Below are 18,289 nucleotides of genomic sequence, written 5' to 3' on the forward strand. Positions count from 1 at the left end.
ACAAGAGCTGCTGTCACAAGTCTGTCACAGTGCTGTCATGGATTTCTTCAGTGTGTTTTCCAAATTGAGATAAAACTTCACGATAAAACCTGGAGAGAGGCTTTTGTTCTTTATAAATGCCTTGTGTTCTTTAGATGCCAGACAAGCAAATGTGCGTGGCTCAGCCTGGAGGAGGAAGAGGGGAGATCTCAGCAATTCCAGCTTCTGCCTTGGGGGCAGCTCCAGCCCCTGCTCTCTGGGACAGGGACAGGGACACAGGGACAGGGACAGGGATGGGGACAGGGATGGGGACAGGGACAGTGAAGGGACAGGGACACAGGGACAGGGACAGGAACAGGGACACAGGGACAGGGACAGGGAGAGGGACAGGGACAGGGACAGGGACAGGGACACAGGGACAGGGACAGGGACAGGACAGGGACAGGGACAGGGAAGGGACACAGGGATAGAGGCAGGGACAGGGACAGGGACAGGGATGGGGACAGGGACAGGGACGGGGACAGGGAAGGGACAGGGGCAGGGACAGGGACAGGGACAGGGACAGGGACAGGGGCAGGGACAGGGACAGGGACAGGGACAGGGGCAGGGGCAGGGACAGGACAGGGACAGGGGCAGGGACACGGGGACGGGGACAGGGACACAGGGACAGGGGCAGGGACAGGGGCAGGGACAGGGACAGGGATGGGGACAGGGAAGGGACAGGGAAGGGACAGGGACACAGGGGCAGGGACAGGGACACAGGGACAGGGACACGGAAGGGACAGGGACAGGGACACGCAGTGCTGGGGCTGTGTCAGGGCATTGGGATGGATTTTAGGAGCAGGTTCTTCCCCCAGGAAATGGGCACAGCCTGAGGCTGTCAGAGCTCCAGCAGAGTTTGGACACCACTCCCAGGGATGCCCAGGGTGGATTTTGGGGTGTCTGTGCAGGACCAGGAGCTGGACTGGATAATCCTGATGGGTCCCTTGCAGCTCAGGTTGTTTTTAGGATTTGAGGGCATTTGAGGGTGTGCTGGGAGGAGTGGAAGGCAGGCTTGTGCCAAGCCAAGCTGCAGGGTGGAAAAGCAGTGAAGGAGGTGGCTGGCAGGTCGTGCTCTCTGACCTCTGCCTTAAACAGGTCTGAACTTGAAAAAGCTGCCCTGGGAGCTGCATCCGCCTTGCCCTGCTCAGCCTGGAGCTCCTGGAGCTCCCTCCTGTGCCAGCAGCACCCAGAGCTGGTGGTGGTGGAGCAGCTCCAGTGCTTGGCTCTGTGTGCCCCTGGGCTCCTGGGCAGCTCTGGGCAGGGCTGGCAGTGCCACAAATGGGGGCAGTGCCATAAACAGGAGGGCAGTGCCATAAACAGGAGGGCAGTGCGTGCCAGGAGCTGGGGTGGGACACAGAGTGGTCACAGCTTTGGTTTCCTGAAACTCCTGTGGCTTCCCCCAGCAATGGTGTTTTTAAAATGCCCCACAGAGGGGTCACAGATTTGGTTTTCTGGGTTTTCTGCACTTCCCAAGACTTCCCTAATCCATGGTGTTCCTGGATGTTTTTATATTTCCCATAGAGGGGTCTCAGCTTTGGTTTTCTGGGTTTTCTGCAGTTCCCATGGCTTCCCCATCAATGGTGCTCCTGGGTGTTTTAAAGTGCCCCATAGAAGGGTCACGGCTTTGGTTTTCTGGGTTTCCTGCAGTTTCCATGGCTTCCCCCTGGCAGTGGTGTTTTTAAGGTGCCCCACAGAGGGGTCACAGCATTAGTTTTCTGCAATTCCCCTGGCTTCCCCCAGAAATGGTGTTCCTGGGTGGTTTTAAAATAGGTCCCACAGAGGGGTCACAGCTTTGGTTTCCTGCATTTCCCATGGCTTCCCCCATCAGTGGTGTTCCTGGGTGTTTTTTAAATGCCCCACAGAGGTGTCACAGCTTTGGTTTTCTGGGATTTCTGCAGTTCCATGGTTTCCCCCAGCAATGGTGTTTCTGGGTGTTTTGAAGTTTATTCTGGAGGCATTGCCAGCAGAGGGAGCAGGAGTTGGTTCCTCCCCTCTGCGCTGGTCAGAGCAGTAAATTTGCTTAAAAAAAGGTTAAAATTGCTTACTGAAAAGTAAGCAAGAGCTTACTTGCTTATTTTTATATCTCAGTTATTAAATATGGTTCTTTAATAACTGAGTAATAAAAATAAGCAAGTAAGCTGTTGCATCATTAAAGAACAGCAAGAGAGCTGTGTGATGGTGTGGCACAGAGACAGGATAATCAAAGCTTTGACCTTCACATGTTGAAATTTAATCACAATATTTGGCTGAAGCTTTGCCACAGTTCCCAATGACAGAATGCAAGGGGACAGATCCCTTCCTGCCATGCCAGAGCTGTTGTGGTGTTCCTCTCATGAAGGAAAACTCTGGGCAGAGCTGGCACCTCATTTCTGACCTGCACATGGATTAACACAGCCCTCCTGCTCACCAGGGCCTTCTGCAGAAGGTGAAGATGCTCAATAAATAAATGGCTTGGGGCACACTCCTCTGTTTCCATGGGTATTCCCATTTGGCTCTCAAAATTATTGATATTTAATAACTCATTGGAAATGCGCTCTTATCAGGGGGACAGACAGACTCTGGTAACCAAAATGTGCAGATAAACAAGAAGAAATGGCATCCTCTGGTTTCAGTATTGTCACCAGTGACCCAGCAGCCTGCAGCCCTTTTGCAGGGTGTGTTAAGAGGAAAATGGGCAGAGTAAAAGAGATTAGCCCCAATCAGGAAATTACCTCCAAAATTCAATTACTGACATACAGAGCTTGCTGAAAGGCAGGCAAACAGCTCCTGATATTTGCAGAGTTTGGTGACATTTCTGTCCATGTCTGCACCACAGGAGCCACAGATTGAGTCTGCTGGAGTCCTTATTGCAGAGCTGCCTGTTCCAGCGTTTTCTTCTGCTGCTGTTCAGAGCTTCTCCTGCTGGAGGCCGGGCTGAGGCAGGCACCAAGCCCTGTCCTTGTGATTTTACCTGGCAGCAGAGCTGCAGAGCTTTGTCTGGGCGGCGTGGGTGCCTCAGCAGGGACACAAATAACCCTGGCATTGCTCAGGGCTGCCCCAGTTCAGCGGGTGCACCTCACCTCTCCCTGCACAGCCCTGCTATTTTGGTTTGGAGCCTCTCCTGGCCTGGGTTTATTACAGCTTGTGGGGCTGAGTCAGAGCAGAGAGTGCAGCCCTGTGATGGAGAGAGCCCGGGGCAAGGGGTGGAGCTGGGACAGGGGTGGGTGTTTAGGGACATGGATGGGTGCTGGGACATGGATGGGTGCTGGGACATGAATGGGCGCTGAGGAACATCTGGGTGCTGGGGCAGGGATGGGTGTGAGGGACATGAATGGGTGCTGGGACATGGATGGGTGCTGGGGAACATCTGGGTACTGGGACAGGGATGGGTGTGAGGGACATGGAGGGGTGTTAGGGACAGGGATGGATGCTGGGACAGGGATGGGTGCTGGGACAGGGATGGGTGAGTGTTGGGGACAGGGATGGGTGCTGGGGAACATCAGGGTGCTGGGGAGCATCAGGATGCTGGGACATGGATGGGTGCTGGGGCACATCTGGGTGCTGGGGAACATCTGGGTGCTGGGACATGGATGGGTGCTGGGACATGGATGGGTGCTGGGGCACATCTGGGTGCTGGCGCAGGGATGGGTGCTGGGACATGGATGGGTGCTGGGGAACATCAGGGTGCTGGGGAACATCTGGGTGCTGGGGCAGGGATGGGTGAGTGTTAGGGACATGGATAAGTGGGTGCTGGGGACATGGCTGGATGCTGGGACAGGGTGGTGCTGGGACAGGGATGGGTGAGTGTTGGGGACAGGGATGGGTGCTGGGGAACATCAGGGTGCTGGGGAATATCAGGATGCTGGGACATGAATGGGTGCTGGGACAGGGATGGGTGCTGGGACATGAATGGGTGCTGGGACAGGGATGGGAGCTGGAGCACATCTGGATGTTAGGGACATGGATGGATGCTGGGACAGGAGGGATTCAGGAGCAGGGAGCTCATTCTTCCCGTGTACTTGGCACTGCTGTGGGCACACCTTGAGAGCTGTGTCCAGTTTAGGAAGGATGTTGAGATGCTTGAGCACATCCAGAGGAGGCAGCAAGGCTGGTGAGGGGCTTGAAACACAAACCCTGTGAGGAATGTGTGAGGGAGCTGGGGTTGTTTAGCCTGGAGGAGACTCAGAGGTGACCTTATTGCTCTCTACACCTTTCTGAAGGAGCCACTGTGGAGATGACACCTGAGGGGGACACGGGTGGATGTGGCATTTTGTGCTACCAAACCCACAGAAGTGGCTGCCTGAGGAATGTACCCCCTTTGTGCTCTCTGTGCGGCCTGGATTTCCATTTCAGCTGCAGTGGATTTTCCTGCACCACCACCTTCCTCCCTGTCACCTGCAGCTCCATCCCAAACGCATTTAAATCCAAAATCCAGAGCCTGGTTCCACAAATTTCAGAGGGTTTCACCCTTTTGGAGCCTGTGGGAGGAAGGTGGTGGTGCAGGAGCCACTGTGGAGGTGCCACATAGGCAGGACAAGTGGGGATGTGGCATTTTGTGCTACAAAACCCACAGAAGTGGCTGCCTGAGGAATGTACCCAATTGTGCTCTCTGTGAGGGCTGGGTTTCCATTTCAGCTGGGCTTCTCCTCAGGCCCACTCACTGAGCAGAGACTTTGTTATCTCTGTGTATTTTCATTTTTCAGCTCACAGGGAGCCCCGGGCTGTGCTCACGGCCCTTGTTTAGTCTGGAGTGGGCAGGGTTTAACCCTGGGGACACCAGGAATGCTCCTCTGGGATGTCCCCACGTGTGGGGGAACAATTTAATTCCTTGGGGGACAGACCTGGGCAGGAATAAAAGCTTCAAACCTTGAGCACTGGGTAATGGGGATGAGCTGGGGCAGGTACAGGATGTCCCCACTCTCAGACCGTGCCAGGATGGTCTGTGTACAGCCATGAGAATTCACAAATATAAATGATGAACCCCTGAGATGATTTGTAATACTTGCTAAAAATACTTTTTCACTTCTTTGGTCATTTTGTCAAAATATTTTTAAATACAAGGTTGCTACACCTACAGCAGCTGTTGTAACAGCCATAGGAATTCACAAATATAAACAATGAACCCCTGAGATGATTTATAATACTTGTTAAATATATTTTTTTCACTTTTTGGTCATTTTTGGTAATTTTGCCAGAATATTTTTAAATACAAGGTTGCTACACCTGCAGCAGCAGTTGCTCCATGTGACCCTGCTTTGCCCTGAGTGCTGCTTTGGGATATCTCAGTGTTTGTGTCCAGGAGAGTTCACGAGTGAATTTCTCAGAGATTTTGGTATTTCCAGGTGTCCTGCAAGGCTTAAAGTTCTCTTTGGCAGCACCAAACCCACCATTGTTGGTGAAATATGGGCTGGAGCAGAGCTGTGATAAAATAAACCCTTTGCACTTGCACACCAAGGCTTTGTGTGAGGAGCTTCCTCCTGCCCAGCATCTCCAGGGTGGCTGGGACACAAAATTAATATTCTTAATTCTTTGGTTTTGCCAGAACCATCTGGGTTGGGAGTTTTGCACCCAAGCCATGGCCATGGCTCCGGTCCCTGTGCAAAGTGGCACTTCAGGGTCAGGCCAGGCTTGGGAGCTGCCAAAATTCACTTTTCTTCCATGGAAATGCACCAGACATTCCCAGTTTGCCCTCATTTTTGAGATGGGAGTTTGCTCACACAGACACTGCAGCTGATAGGGGAAAACCAGATTATTGAGCTTTCAAAACCTTCCAAGAAATCACACAAAAATTCCTTAAGAGAGACAGGAATTGTAAATGAGGCACTTTTATCTCCTAAAAGTGGGAGAAAGAGGCATTTCCTGCCTGTGAAATTTTACCAGCATGTTACAAGCCTGAGAGTGTTGTTTAAAAGGAAATGTTGCTACATGGCTATTGAAAACATTTTTAATAATAAATTGTGGTGAAGACAGAACTAGTTAATATCCTTTGAAGGAAATAGGAGCTTTTTGTGGCAAGGAACCATTTACTTTGGATTATATCATAAAAGGTTTTTGACTGCAGTGAAAAGTCTGGAGACTGGGATTTTCCTTCAGAAGTCAAAGTTTATTTTCTGTTGCAGCCCATGTGGGCAGCAAATTCCTCTGTCTTCCCTTTGAATGATCAAGGGTGGAAAAGCTCTCCAAGCTCATTGAATCCAAACAAGAGAATCCAAACAAGAACCCCAAAATCAGGGAATTATGAAGGGTAGAAAAGCTCTCCAAGGTCATTGAATCCAAACATTAATCCCAAAATCAGGGAATTATGAAGGGTGGAAAAGCTCTCCAAGCTCATTGAATCCAAACAAGAGAATCCAAACAAGAACCCCAAAATCAGGGAATTATGAAGGGTAGAAAAGCTCTCCAAACTCATTAAATCCCAACATTAACCCAGCACCTCCAAGGCCACCACTAAGCCACGTCCCCAGGTGCCACCACTGCTCAGGGATGGTGATGCCACCACTGCCCTGGCCACTCTTTTGGAGAAGAAATTCCTCCTTATTTCTGATCTGAACCTCTCCAGGCACAACTTGAGGCTGTTTCCTCTCATCCTGAGGTGGAACTTGCAGGAAAGAATTTTCAGGAAACTTGCTTTGTAAAGGTGGCACCTTCTTCAGCACCAGTTCAGTATTTACTGTGAGGTTTTGGGTTATTTTTTTTTGCTAAAAGAAAGTAGATTTAAGCTTCTGCTTAATGTCACAGATACCCTGGAAGTTTTGTTTATCAAAACTGGATTCTGGAGGTGTCTCTCAACATCACTCCAAACCAGGCTTGGTTTTTTCCCCCTCAATTACTCTTCAAACTTGGCTTTTGAGTCAAGTGCTTGTGGATGTTCTCCATGTGCCAAATTGCAGGGAGAGCTCTCAAATGAGCTTTACTCAAAGGCTCCGGGACCAGAAAAGCTCCAGGGGTTGTTTATACAGAAAATTCACATTTTTTGATCCCATCTGCTGAGCCACCAGCAGAACCTTCTGCAGAAGGAGCCACATTTGGACCTGGAGCTGTGTGTGGTGGATCACTGGGGCTTTCCTTATTGCAAATCCCCAGGAATTGCAGCAAAATCCCTCTGCACTGGTGGGATGTGCCCCAGGCTGGAGCCCTGTGCTGTTATTTCAGTGTTTGAAGCACCTGTGTGGATTCCTGGTGCCTTCCATGTGTGGCTTTTGTCTTCCAGTCCCTGACTCTGTTATTGAATCTGCTTTTCCCAGATTTGCAATGTCCAAAAGCTCAGTTTCTGTGTCAGATGGGGCTGAGAGGGGCCACAGGCAGCACAGATAAACACACACGGTGGTTTTGTCCAGGAAACAAAGCTAAAAATAGTCATGATTCACAAAAACAGAGTGGAAAATCCTGGTTTGCTGCTGCGTGGAACAGGTACCATCCCATTTTGTGTGTTGTTAAGCTGCCCCCACATTTGGAGCTCCTGTGCAGATGATTTTAGTGCTCCCCAAGCTGAGTCTGCTCTGGCAAACTGGGGGATTTTATTTTGACAGAGAGACACTTGCTTGGCAGTTCCTATTGAACAGAACTGATCTTGAGACTTCCAAATATTCTTTTCCTTTTAATAAAAAGCCTTTTAAGTGTGTTTTTTTGGGGGGGAGAAAGTCAGTGGTGTGAGCTGGATGCTGAGTTCTGGAGTGAAGGGGGATCCTGGTTCCTGCTGGGGTGGTTCTGCTGCTTGTTTTGGGTTTAAAGTCTGAAGATCAGGGACCAGCAAAGCTCCAGGGGTTGTTTATACAGAAAATTCACATTTTTTGATCCCATCTGCTGAGCCACCAGCAGAACCTTCTGCAGAAGGAGCCACATTTAGACTTCAGATCTTCAGACTTCCAAATATTCTTTTCCTTTTAATAAAAAGCCTTTTAAGTGTGTTTTTTTGGGGGGAGAAGGTCAGTGGTGTGAGCTGGGTGTTGAGTTCTGAATGAAGGGGGATCCTGGCTCCTGCTGGGGTGGTTCTGCTGCTTGTTTTGGGTTTAAAGTCTGAAGATCAGGGACCAGCAAAGCTCCAGGGGTTGTTTACATAGAAAATTCATGTTTTTTGGGTGCTGAGGAGCAGATGAACCATCCCATCTGCTGAGCCACCAGCAGAACCTTCTGCAGAAGGAGCCACATTTAGACTTCAGATCTTCAGACTTCCTAATATTCTTTTCCTTTTAATAAAAAGCCTTTTAAGTGTGTTTGTATTGGGGGAGAAGGTCAGTGGTGTGAGCTGGGTGTTGAGTTCTGAATGAAGGGGGATCCTGGCTCCTGCTGGGGTGGTTCTGCTGCTTGTTTTGGGTTAAAGCAGAGCCACGCTCAGGATTGCTGGGGCTTCCTGCAAACCACTCACACACCTCGGCCCCAGAGGCTTGGAGAGATGAGTGCTTTGCATGTTGGAACAAAAGGAGCTCAGGAATTTGGCCTGATGCAGTTAAAAGCCGTGAAATCGCCAGATTTCAGCCCAGGATTCATTAAATAACCATAAAGTCAGCACAGCCTCACCATCCACACACCTCTGGCTGCTGCAGGTGCAAATCCAGGCCATGGCAATTCCCATTTCCCATCCCTCCTCCTGGTGCCATCATGAAATCCATGTCTTGTTCAAGCTACTGTTGTTGCTTTTTCCTTTTTCTTGAAAAGAAAACCCCAAAGAATGTTCAATCCTGCCTTGGCAGCTGCGAGGCACGGACAGATTGTGCTTCAAAAAAATGGCAAAGTTTCAAAATATTGTGTTCTGTGAAGAAGAGACAAGGAAAATAAACTGCCCAAAATGCAGATTTTATTTCCCTAGGAGGAAAGGCTTTTTAGTGTTTATTTGGGTTTGGCTTTTTGCTCCCTGGTTCTGCTGGCACCACTCGTGAACCAAGATAAGATTCAACACTGCACAACCCGTTCTGGGTCCAGCTCAAATCAAAATTTCCAGTGGGTTCATTTTCTCCCTCCCACAGCAGCCTGGGGACAGCCCATGGGGTGGTGCAAGCAAAGCCTTGAGGGATAAAACGGAAAAAAAGGGAATAACAGAGCAATTTTGTGCCTGGTTTTTGTTTGATTTCGGTCATGCCAGAGCGAATCCTTGGGGTTTGCCAGGAGGAGCTGCTGAGTGTTCACAGGGACAGTTCAGCCCTAAAAGGAGCTGTTAGCTCCTCCACAGGCAATTTGGTGGATTTTGTGTCTCTTTTCCACGTGCAAAATCAGTTTGAAGTTGCTTTTCCTGTGCCTGTCTCGTTTCCTTGAGGATGCAGAGAGTGGCTGGGATGGCAGCTTGGGAGCAGGGAGGGATTTTGTTTCCCTGCACTGCCAGACCTGTATTTTTGAGATTCCTTCCTTAGGATGAGGTGCCAGCATCCAGAAGAGCTCTCCCATTGAACATCCCACAGATCTGAGGTGCCCCTGGCACAGCTTGGGCAGGAGAGGGCATCTGGAGCAGCCAGCACCAGAGAACTCTAGCAATCAACGTGGCTCTCCAAAATTCCAGCACAACCCAAGAAGGGCAAAAAATCCCAAATTTTCCACCCAAAGAGCCCCAATCATCCTGAATTGAAAACTCAGCAGAATAAAAATTTGCTGAAGATCTTCAATGTTCAGACCACAAATGGAGGAGAACTCTGCCAACCAAAATGGTTCCTTGAGCCCCATCATGACCCAGGAAGGGCCAGATCCCAAAATTCTCCCCCAAAGAGCCCAAATCACCCCAAAACCCCACTAAAATTTGGTCTTTGCAGGATTTCACCCCTCAGCATGTCCTTGACTGGGTAGGGGTAGGTGGTGAAGCCAAGGATGAGCAGAACCCAAAACTCCACCAGAACCCAGGAAGGGCAAAAAATCCCAAATTTTCCACCCAAAATGTCCCATTCCAAAGAGTCCCACTCATCCTGAATGGAAAACTCAACAGGATAAAAATTTGCTGGTTTTTAGAATCGTTTTTGCTTCCTTGCACACCAAAGCTTTTACTCTTTGGGAAAGCTCAGAGCTGTTCTTTGTGCTCTCCATGACCTTGCTGCTTTTATTTTGCTTTTCCTGTGTGAGCTTGGGAGCTCCTGGGAGCAGAGAATTGGGGTTTTTTCCCCATTTTTTTCCCTGTGTGCATTCACAGCTCTGTTATTTCTAATCAGTGTGTGTGCACAGGGGTTTCCAATAAATGCTGTTTCCATGAGGTGTCAGCTGGGTTCTTGCAGCCTGCCCCATCCTGGAGTGACTTTGTCAAATTTTGTCCATCTTTTGGAGCAGATGGAAGAAAAAAATACTAAAAAACCACCAAAACCCCACTAAATTTGGAAAAAAAAACCTCCACCAAAACCCCAAACCCAAACAAACAAACAAAAAATCTTTAAAAAAAACCCAAACAAAAACAAAACAAAACAATCCCCAACAACAACAACAGCAACAAAACAACCCAAAACAAAAAGCCTTAAAAATGCTAATCTGAATTGATTAATTGATCATTTTCCATCCTGGGTGCTGCCCTTTGATCCAGCACCCCTCTGGCACTGGGATGCACGGGCATCTATTGATGTGTCAAAAGGAAAAACAAATTCAGACATGTATAGGTGAGGTTTGAGAGAGAGGGTTGGGAACAGAGAGTGAAAATCCTGCTTTAAAAAAAAAAGAGTAATTCATAGAACTTGTTAGATTAAAAATGCTTAATGCCTCAATTAGATGCTTGTGTCTTGTTTTTGGGGGGGATGGACCAAATAATTGGTGAAGTTTGAGAGAGAGGGTTGGGAACAGAGAGTGAAAATCCTGCTTGAAAAAAAAATAGTAATTAATAGAAATTTTTAGATGAAAAATGCTGAATGCCTCAATTAAATTGTGCCTTTTTTCGGGGAGGGGATGGACCAAAGTATAGGTGAAGTGTGAGAGAGTTGGGAACAGAGAGTAAAACTCCTGTATTAAAAAAAATAGAGTAATTAATAGAAAATGCTGAATACCTCAATTAGATGCTTGTGCCTTTTTTTGGGGGAGATGGACCAAATTATAGGTGAAGAATATGGATGGACAAAGTATAGGTGTACTTTGAGAGGAAAGGTTGGGAACAGAGAGTAAAAGCCTCCAGTTTAAAAAAAAAATAATAGAAATTGTTAGATTAAAAATGCAGAATGCCTCAATTAGATGCCCGTGCCTTTTTGGGGGATTTTATTACCCAGGCAAGCGGGCAGATGTTTCCATTGGGGTTTGGTGCCGTGGGTGATGTTTCCAGGTTGTTTTCTCCCAGGGGCTGGATCTGTGCAGTCATGAAAAGCTTCTTGTGTTTCTCAGCTCAGCAAAGCTTGGCTGGTCAGTGTGAATAGAAACAAATGGCTTTGAAGCCTCCAAACTCGAATTCTGCTTTATTTTTGATGGGTTTGCATAAATGTAGTGACTAGGAGATGAAAGGTGCAGTAAAACAGAATCACAATCTGCACTTTCAGGTGCAATTTTCAGGAGATGTTCCATCCTGCCAGGGTTTGAAGTTCTGGATCTGGAATGGTTTTTAAAGCTGAGAAGTGTTTGAAGGGTTCCTATGTGGGCAGGAGCAGAAATACCTTTCCCTTTGCATGTTCTCCTGGCCTGCCTTTGCCAGAGCTCTTGCCTGGTTTCTGGAGCACGTTGGCAGGCAGAGCTCACGGGTTTTAATGAAACCCTGCTGAACAAAAGCACTTTATGTTTGAACTCTGTGCCCTGCGTCTGCCCCACCAGCCTGGCCGGGCATTTCTCTTAAATGAGCTCAGCAAATATAGACAAGCTGTGTTTTGCAAATTAACCCCAAACAAATCACACCAAACAACAACAACCACCAGAAAGCGCCTTTCTTTAGCTCTGCCTCTTTCTTGTTTTGCAGGCAAGAAGAGAAACCCTGGGCTGAAAATTCCTAAAGAAGCATTTGAGCAACCACAGACGAGCTCCACGTAAGTCTGCAAGCACTGGGGCAGAATGAAAAGCAAACCCACAAAGCCCAGCTGCCCTCCAGCCTTGGATGGAGCTTGGAGCACACTGGGACAGTGGAAGCTGTCCCTACCCATGGCAGGGAGTGGAATTAAATTGATATTTAAGGTCCCTTACAACCCAAACCATTCTGGGGTTCTGTGATAATTTCTCATTTCCCAGGGAGTCTCAGCCCCGTCAGTCTCATGTGCTGCTGGATGAGGCAGTAAAAGATAAAAAGATAAAGAGCAGAAGAAAAAGATAAAAAAAGAAAAAGTTAAAAACCAGAATGGACCCTCAGTTTTTACTGGTGTGGCACTTTGGCAGCAGCTTGAGCAGCAGGCATTTCCTCAAGGCATGAAACTCATAAACCCTTGCAGAGGGAATCCCTCTGGTTTTAGGGCCCTTTGTGCATCCCCAGCCTGCTGGGCTTTCTTTCTTTCTCCTGTGGTTTGAGTGTTTTCAGCCTGTCAGCCTGTGCTGTGGGACTGAGGTGAGGGTTTACAGATGTTCCTGCCATTTAATGCACTTTCCCTAAAGCTGGCAGGGATTTGGTGCTTGCCTTGATTTCCCCGTGAATCCCTGTGGGATCCTGCAAGGCCAGGCTGGGGGTGGGAAATGCCAACTCCAGTTGCTTTTTTTCCTCTTTTTGGGGTGACTTTGTGGATCTGTTGATCCTGCAGAGCCAGGGAAGGTGAGAGGGGATGGTTTGGGGGCTGGATTTAGTCACTGAGGGAAAATTGATTTTTGTAGGGAATATTTCAAATGTTTTCCATTTGCTTTTTGTGCAGGCCACCCAGAGATCTGGACTCCAAAGCCTGCATCTCTATTGGGGAGGAGGTAAGAGAGAGAAACCTCTGGCACCAGAGAGCATCCTGGGCTGGCTGCCTGTGGGATTCCTTCAACCTCCTAGAAAGGACAGAAAATTATAATGATCATTATAATTTATATATTTTAACATGTAATTTTTATATATATAAAATATAAAATATTTTTATTTATATATAAATGTATAATTTATAAATATATATTTATAAACATATATATGTATTTAAACATATTATATAGAAACACATATTATTTATATACCATTAACATTTTAATTTATTTATTTTAATATATATATTTATATATAAAAATAAAATATTTATATTTATATATAATTTTATATAAATAAATTATTTATAAATAAATATATTTAATATATATGAATATATATTTAAATATATTATATAGAAATATATATTATTTCTATATAATTAACATTATAATTTATATGTTTTATATATACAAAAATAGAAAATATTCATATTTATATATAATTTGTATATAAATATATTATTATAAATATATATTTAAAATACATGAATATATATTTAAATATATTATATAAAATATATATTTGTATATAATTAACACTATAATTTATATGTTTCAACAGATAATTTATATATACAAAAATATAGAATATTTCTATTTATATATAATTTTATATAAATATATTATTTATAAATAGATATGAATATATATTTAAAAATATTATATAAAACCTATATTATTTATATATAATTAACATTATAATTTATATGTTTTAACAGATAATTTATATATACAAAATATAAAATATTTATATTTATATAAATATATTATTTATAAATAGATATATTTAAAATATATGAATATATATTTAAATATATTATATAAAATATATATTATTTGTATATAATTAACATTATAATTTATATGTTTCAACAGATAATTTATATATACAAAAATATAAAATATTTATATCTATATATAATTTTTATAAATATATTATTTATAAGTATATATTTAAAATATATGAATATATATTGAAACCAATCCACCTGGATTTAAAAAAAAAATATATATATAAGGGAAAAAACCAAACCCCAGGCCAGTTATTTTGATAGGAGGAAAAGGCAGAGCAGAATTTAAAAAAGCACCTTAAATCTGGACAATAAATGTATGAGTGAAAAGACAGACCTTGGTGTCAGTGAGGTAATGCATCCTCAGAGCTCTGTGGTCACCATGGTGCTGCCTGATTCCCCTGCATTATATATATATTTTATATATATAATATATATATATATATATATATATACATACATTTATTTATATTTTTAAAAATATCTTTATATGTGCTTTGCAATTTATCTATTAAATATTATATTATTTAAGATATATAAATATCATATAAATATAAAATATATAGATATATAAATTATGTAACTCTATTAAGTAATTTATTGTTTGCGTAATATCTATGTAATCTATATACTATAATTTTATCTATTGAATATTATTTAAAATATATAAAAGTAAGATATAAGGTTATATATGAATATATTATATAAATTATACAACTATAATCCATATTATCCATTATTTATTATTTTATGATTTCTATTATAGATGTAATATATAATTAATCTATTAAGCACTATATTATCTAAAATAAATAAATACAAAATAATAAATATAAATTTTTATTTATATAAATATATTATGTAATCATAATGAATATTATTAATTACTTTATTATTTATAATATATATGTAATATATATAATTTTTATATATTACATATATATATATGCATATATATATAAATACATAAATAATATATATATACATAAATAATATATACATATATATTATTTATAATATATATTTTATATATATAATTTATATATTAAATATTATATTATTTAAACTATGTAAGTATAAAATTAATAAATATAAATGTTAAATTATACATAAAATATATCAATTATATTACTATATTGAATGTTATTTACTATTTTATTATTTATTTTTATTTATATATTCATAATATATATTTTTATTTATATATAACTTATATTTTTTATTTCTATATAATATATATAATTTATATTTATAGAAACTCCTAAGGCTGGGAGTTTATCCCAGCTGGGGAGGGGATGCACAACAGGGGGAGGATGTGCCAGGCAGGGCTGCACTGGGGGGGCTGCAGGGCTGCACTGGGGGGGCTGCAGGGCTGCACTGGGGGGGCTGCAGGGCTGCATTGGGGGCTGCCGGGCTGCACTGGGGGGGCTGCAGGGCTGCATTGGAGGCTGCAGGGCTGCACTGGGGGGGCTGCAGGGCTGCACTGGAGGCTGCAGGGCCGCACTGGAGGCTGCAGGGCTGCATTGGGGGCACTGCAGGGCTGCATTGGAGGCTGCAGAGCTGCATTGGAGGCTGCAGGGCTGCACTGGGGGGGCTGCAGGGCTGCATTGGAGGCTGCAGGGCTGCACTGGGGGCTGCAGAGCTGCACTGGGGGCTCAGAGCACAGCACAAACCCTCAGGGCTCTGCTGCCTTCTGTCCCCCAGAACTTCGAGGTGAAGGCCGATGACCTGGAGCCCATCTCGGAGCTGGGCCGGGGCGCGTACGGCGTGGTGGAGAAGATGCGGCACATGCCCAGCGGGCAGATCATGGCAGTGAAGGTACCAGGGCTGGGGATCTGCCCTCCTGGGGGCTGGGGTGATGGGAGAGGTGAAACAGCAAAGCCTTATCAATGTGATTGCCTGGCAAAAGATTTGGAGAATATGGAAGCTATAAGTGAGATTGAAATGAAAGCAAGCTTTGAGATCCCTCAGTTACTGAACAACTGGAAAACAATGGTGTGGCTGCTGAAGGTGATCCCCTTTGGATGGAACAACACCCTCTGCTTGCAGACAGGCCCAAGGGTCAGAGCAGACCCTGCAGCTTGGCAGGAGGGGCCCAAAGAGGAGTTTTTAGTGTTTAAAATGTAACACAGTGTGGTAATGTAGTGATTCTTATAGGCTGTATGGAGATGCTATAGGATTTGTATCTTGTACTAGATTGGTTAGTGAGAATTAAAATATTCAGCATAGAAGAAGATTTATTGTATTATAAGGATACTTACAGAAGGCTAAAAAGATAATAATGAAAACTTGTGACTCTTTCCAGAGTCCTGACGCAGCTTGGCCCTGATTGGCCATTGAGTCAAAATAATTCACACCAGAATCAAATGAAACAATCACGTGTGGGTAAACAATCTCCAAACACATTCCAAAGGAGCAAAACACAGGAGAAGCAAATGAGATTGAAAAGAATTGTTCTCCTTTTTCTCTGATGCTTCTCAGCTTCCCAGGAGAAGAATCCTGGGCCAAGGGGATTTTTCAGAAAGTACGAATTTGACAGATCAAACCCATAAACATCCTTGTGAACACCCCGTGGGTGCTGGGCTGGGGACATGCCTGTGACAAAGGTGGTGACAGAGGGGTGGCACAGGGGGTGCTGGGGGGCTCCAGGTGTGCCCAAGGCCCTGGGGCAGCCCCCTGACCTGCTGTGTCCTGCAGAGGATCCGAGCCACGGTGAACAGCCAGGAGCAGAAGAGGCTGCTGATGGACCTGGACATCTCCATGAGGACAGTGGATTGTCCCTTCACTGTCACCTTCTACGGGGCACTCTTCAGAGAGGTGAGGCTTCCTGGGGCTCAATTCCCATTCCTGTACTTCTGCAGCTGCCAGGGGTTTAATCTGCACCTGGACATGGAGGTTTTAGTCCTGTCACTCGCTGTGCCTGTGGGACAGCCTGGTGCCATCGTGTTAAAATTGCCCTGCCTTGGTTTCATCCATGTGGAAAGGAGAATTTATTGAAGAGCTTGAAGCACAGCTCTGCAGAGCTGAACTTTTCCTGGCTGGGCATTGGGAGCCTCAGTTCCTGATAATTTTCTGGGCTCCTAAATCACCGTGGTTCTGCTTTGGGAAGGGGATGCCCTAAATGGTAGGGAATGTGCACAGCACTGAATTCCAGAGCAGGGGAAAAAAGAGCCCAGGACAGCTTTGAATGGGTTTAGAAAAACAAAAACAAGGGAAGGGGAAAGGGGAAGGGAATTTCAAGGAAAGGAAATTTCAAGGGAATTTCAAAGAAAAGAAAGGAAATTTCAAGGACATTTCAAGGAAATGAAATTTCAAGGAAAGGAAAGGAAATTTCAAGGGAATTTCAAGGATAGGAAATTTCAAGGAAATGGAAGGAAATTTCAAGGACAGGAAATGTCAAGGAAAGGAAAGGAAATTTCGAGGAAAGGGAAAGAAAGGAAAGGGAAAGGAAAGGGAAAGGAAAGATGTTTTGTTGAAATCTCTGGGTGTCTGCTTGCTTTACTCTCCAGGGAGATGTGTGGATTTGCATGGAGCTGATGGATACCTCACTGGACAAATTCTACAAACACGTCATTGACAAAGGCCTGACGATCCCCGAGGACATCCTGGGGAAAATCGCCGTCTCTGTGAGTGGCAGCAGGGGGAGGAGGGCAGGGAAAGGGGTTTTTCCTCTCAGCCAGGCCCTCCCTGCTCTGTGGGCACCAGGAGGAGGCTGGTCCATGTGCCAGCCCATGTGGCCATTCCCATGCCTGATCTGATGTTGTTTATAAGCCATGAATGTGCCCATCCATGCACATCATGGAGAGCTGGACCAGTGGGAGGTTTGGGGAAGCTCCTGCAGCTCCTTTATGGTTTATAATCCATCAATGTGCCCATCCATGCACATGATGGAGAACTGTGCCAGTGTGAGGTTTGGGAAGTTCCTGCAGCTCCTTTATGGTTTATAATCCATGAATGTGCCCATCCACACAAATAATGGAGAGCTGGACCAGTGTGAGGTGTGGGGAGGCTCCTGAAGCTCCTGTATGGTTTATAAGCCATAAATGTGCCCAGTGTGAGGTGTGGGGAGGCTCCTGCAGCTCCTTTATGGATTGTAAGCCATAGATGTGCCCATCCACACACATAATGGAGAGCTGGACCAGTGGGAGGTTTGGGGAAGCTCCTGCAGCTCCTTTATGGTTTATAATCCATGAATGTGCCCATCCACACACATGGTGGAGGTTTATAATCCATAAATGTGCTCATCCACACACATGCGGTAGAGCGGGCCTAGTCTGACGTGTGGGGAGGCTCCTGAAGCTCCTTTATGGTGTATAAGCCATAAATGTGCTCAATATGAGGTGTGGGGAAGCTCCTGCAGCTCCTTCATGGCTTCTAATCCATAAATGTGCCCATCCACACACATGATGGAGGTTTATAAGCCATAAATGTACTCATCCACACACATGATGCAGAGCTGGACCAGTGTGAGGTTTCGGGAAGCTCCTGCAGCTCCTTTATGGTTTATAATCCATCAATGTGCCCATCCATGCACATGATGGAGAGCTGGTCTACTGTCAGCTGTGGGAAGGCTCCTCAGCTCGTTTCCCTTCTCATCAGGGTCCTGGAGCCCCCAGGAAGATCCCTGGGTACCCCCCAACCCTCAGGCTGCTGGCAGGGTGCAGGACTCATGGGGAATGTGGCTTTCCTGCCCTCCTGGTGGG

The 18,289-nt window shown here is 45.1% G+C and overlaps 1 protein-coding gene across 1 annotated transcript in view; it reads left to right on the forward strand.

The window, feature by feature from the left end:
• The window catches only part of MAP2K6 (mitogen-activated protein kinase kinase 6), a 51,069-nt gene that overhangs the window by 11,714 nt on the left and 21,066 nt on the right, over positions 1 to 18,289 (forward strand). The window contains exons 2-6 of the mRNA XM_074555017.1: positions 11,834 to 11,900; positions 12,708 to 12,756; positions 15,291 to 15,404; positions 16,284 to 16,403; positions 17,096 to 17,212. Of these exons, the coding sequence (XP_074411118.1) occupies positions 11,834 to 11,900; positions 12,708 to 12,756; positions 15,291 to 15,404; positions 16,284 to 16,403; positions 17,096 to 17,212 (467 nt within the window). The remainder of the gene's footprint in view (positions 1 to 11,833; positions 11,901 to 12,707; positions 12,757 to 15,290; positions 15,405 to 16,283; positions 16,404 to 17,095; positions 17,213 to 18,289) is intronic.

Source organism: Zonotrichia albicollis, chromosome 19 (assembly GCF_047830755.1).
Source record: "Zonotrichia albicollis isolate bZonAlb1 chromosome 19, bZonAlb1.hap1, whole genome shotgun sequence".
Taxonomy (NCBI): Eukaryota; Metazoa; Chordata; class Aves; order Passeriformes; family Passerellidae; genus Zonotrichia; species Zonotrichia albicollis.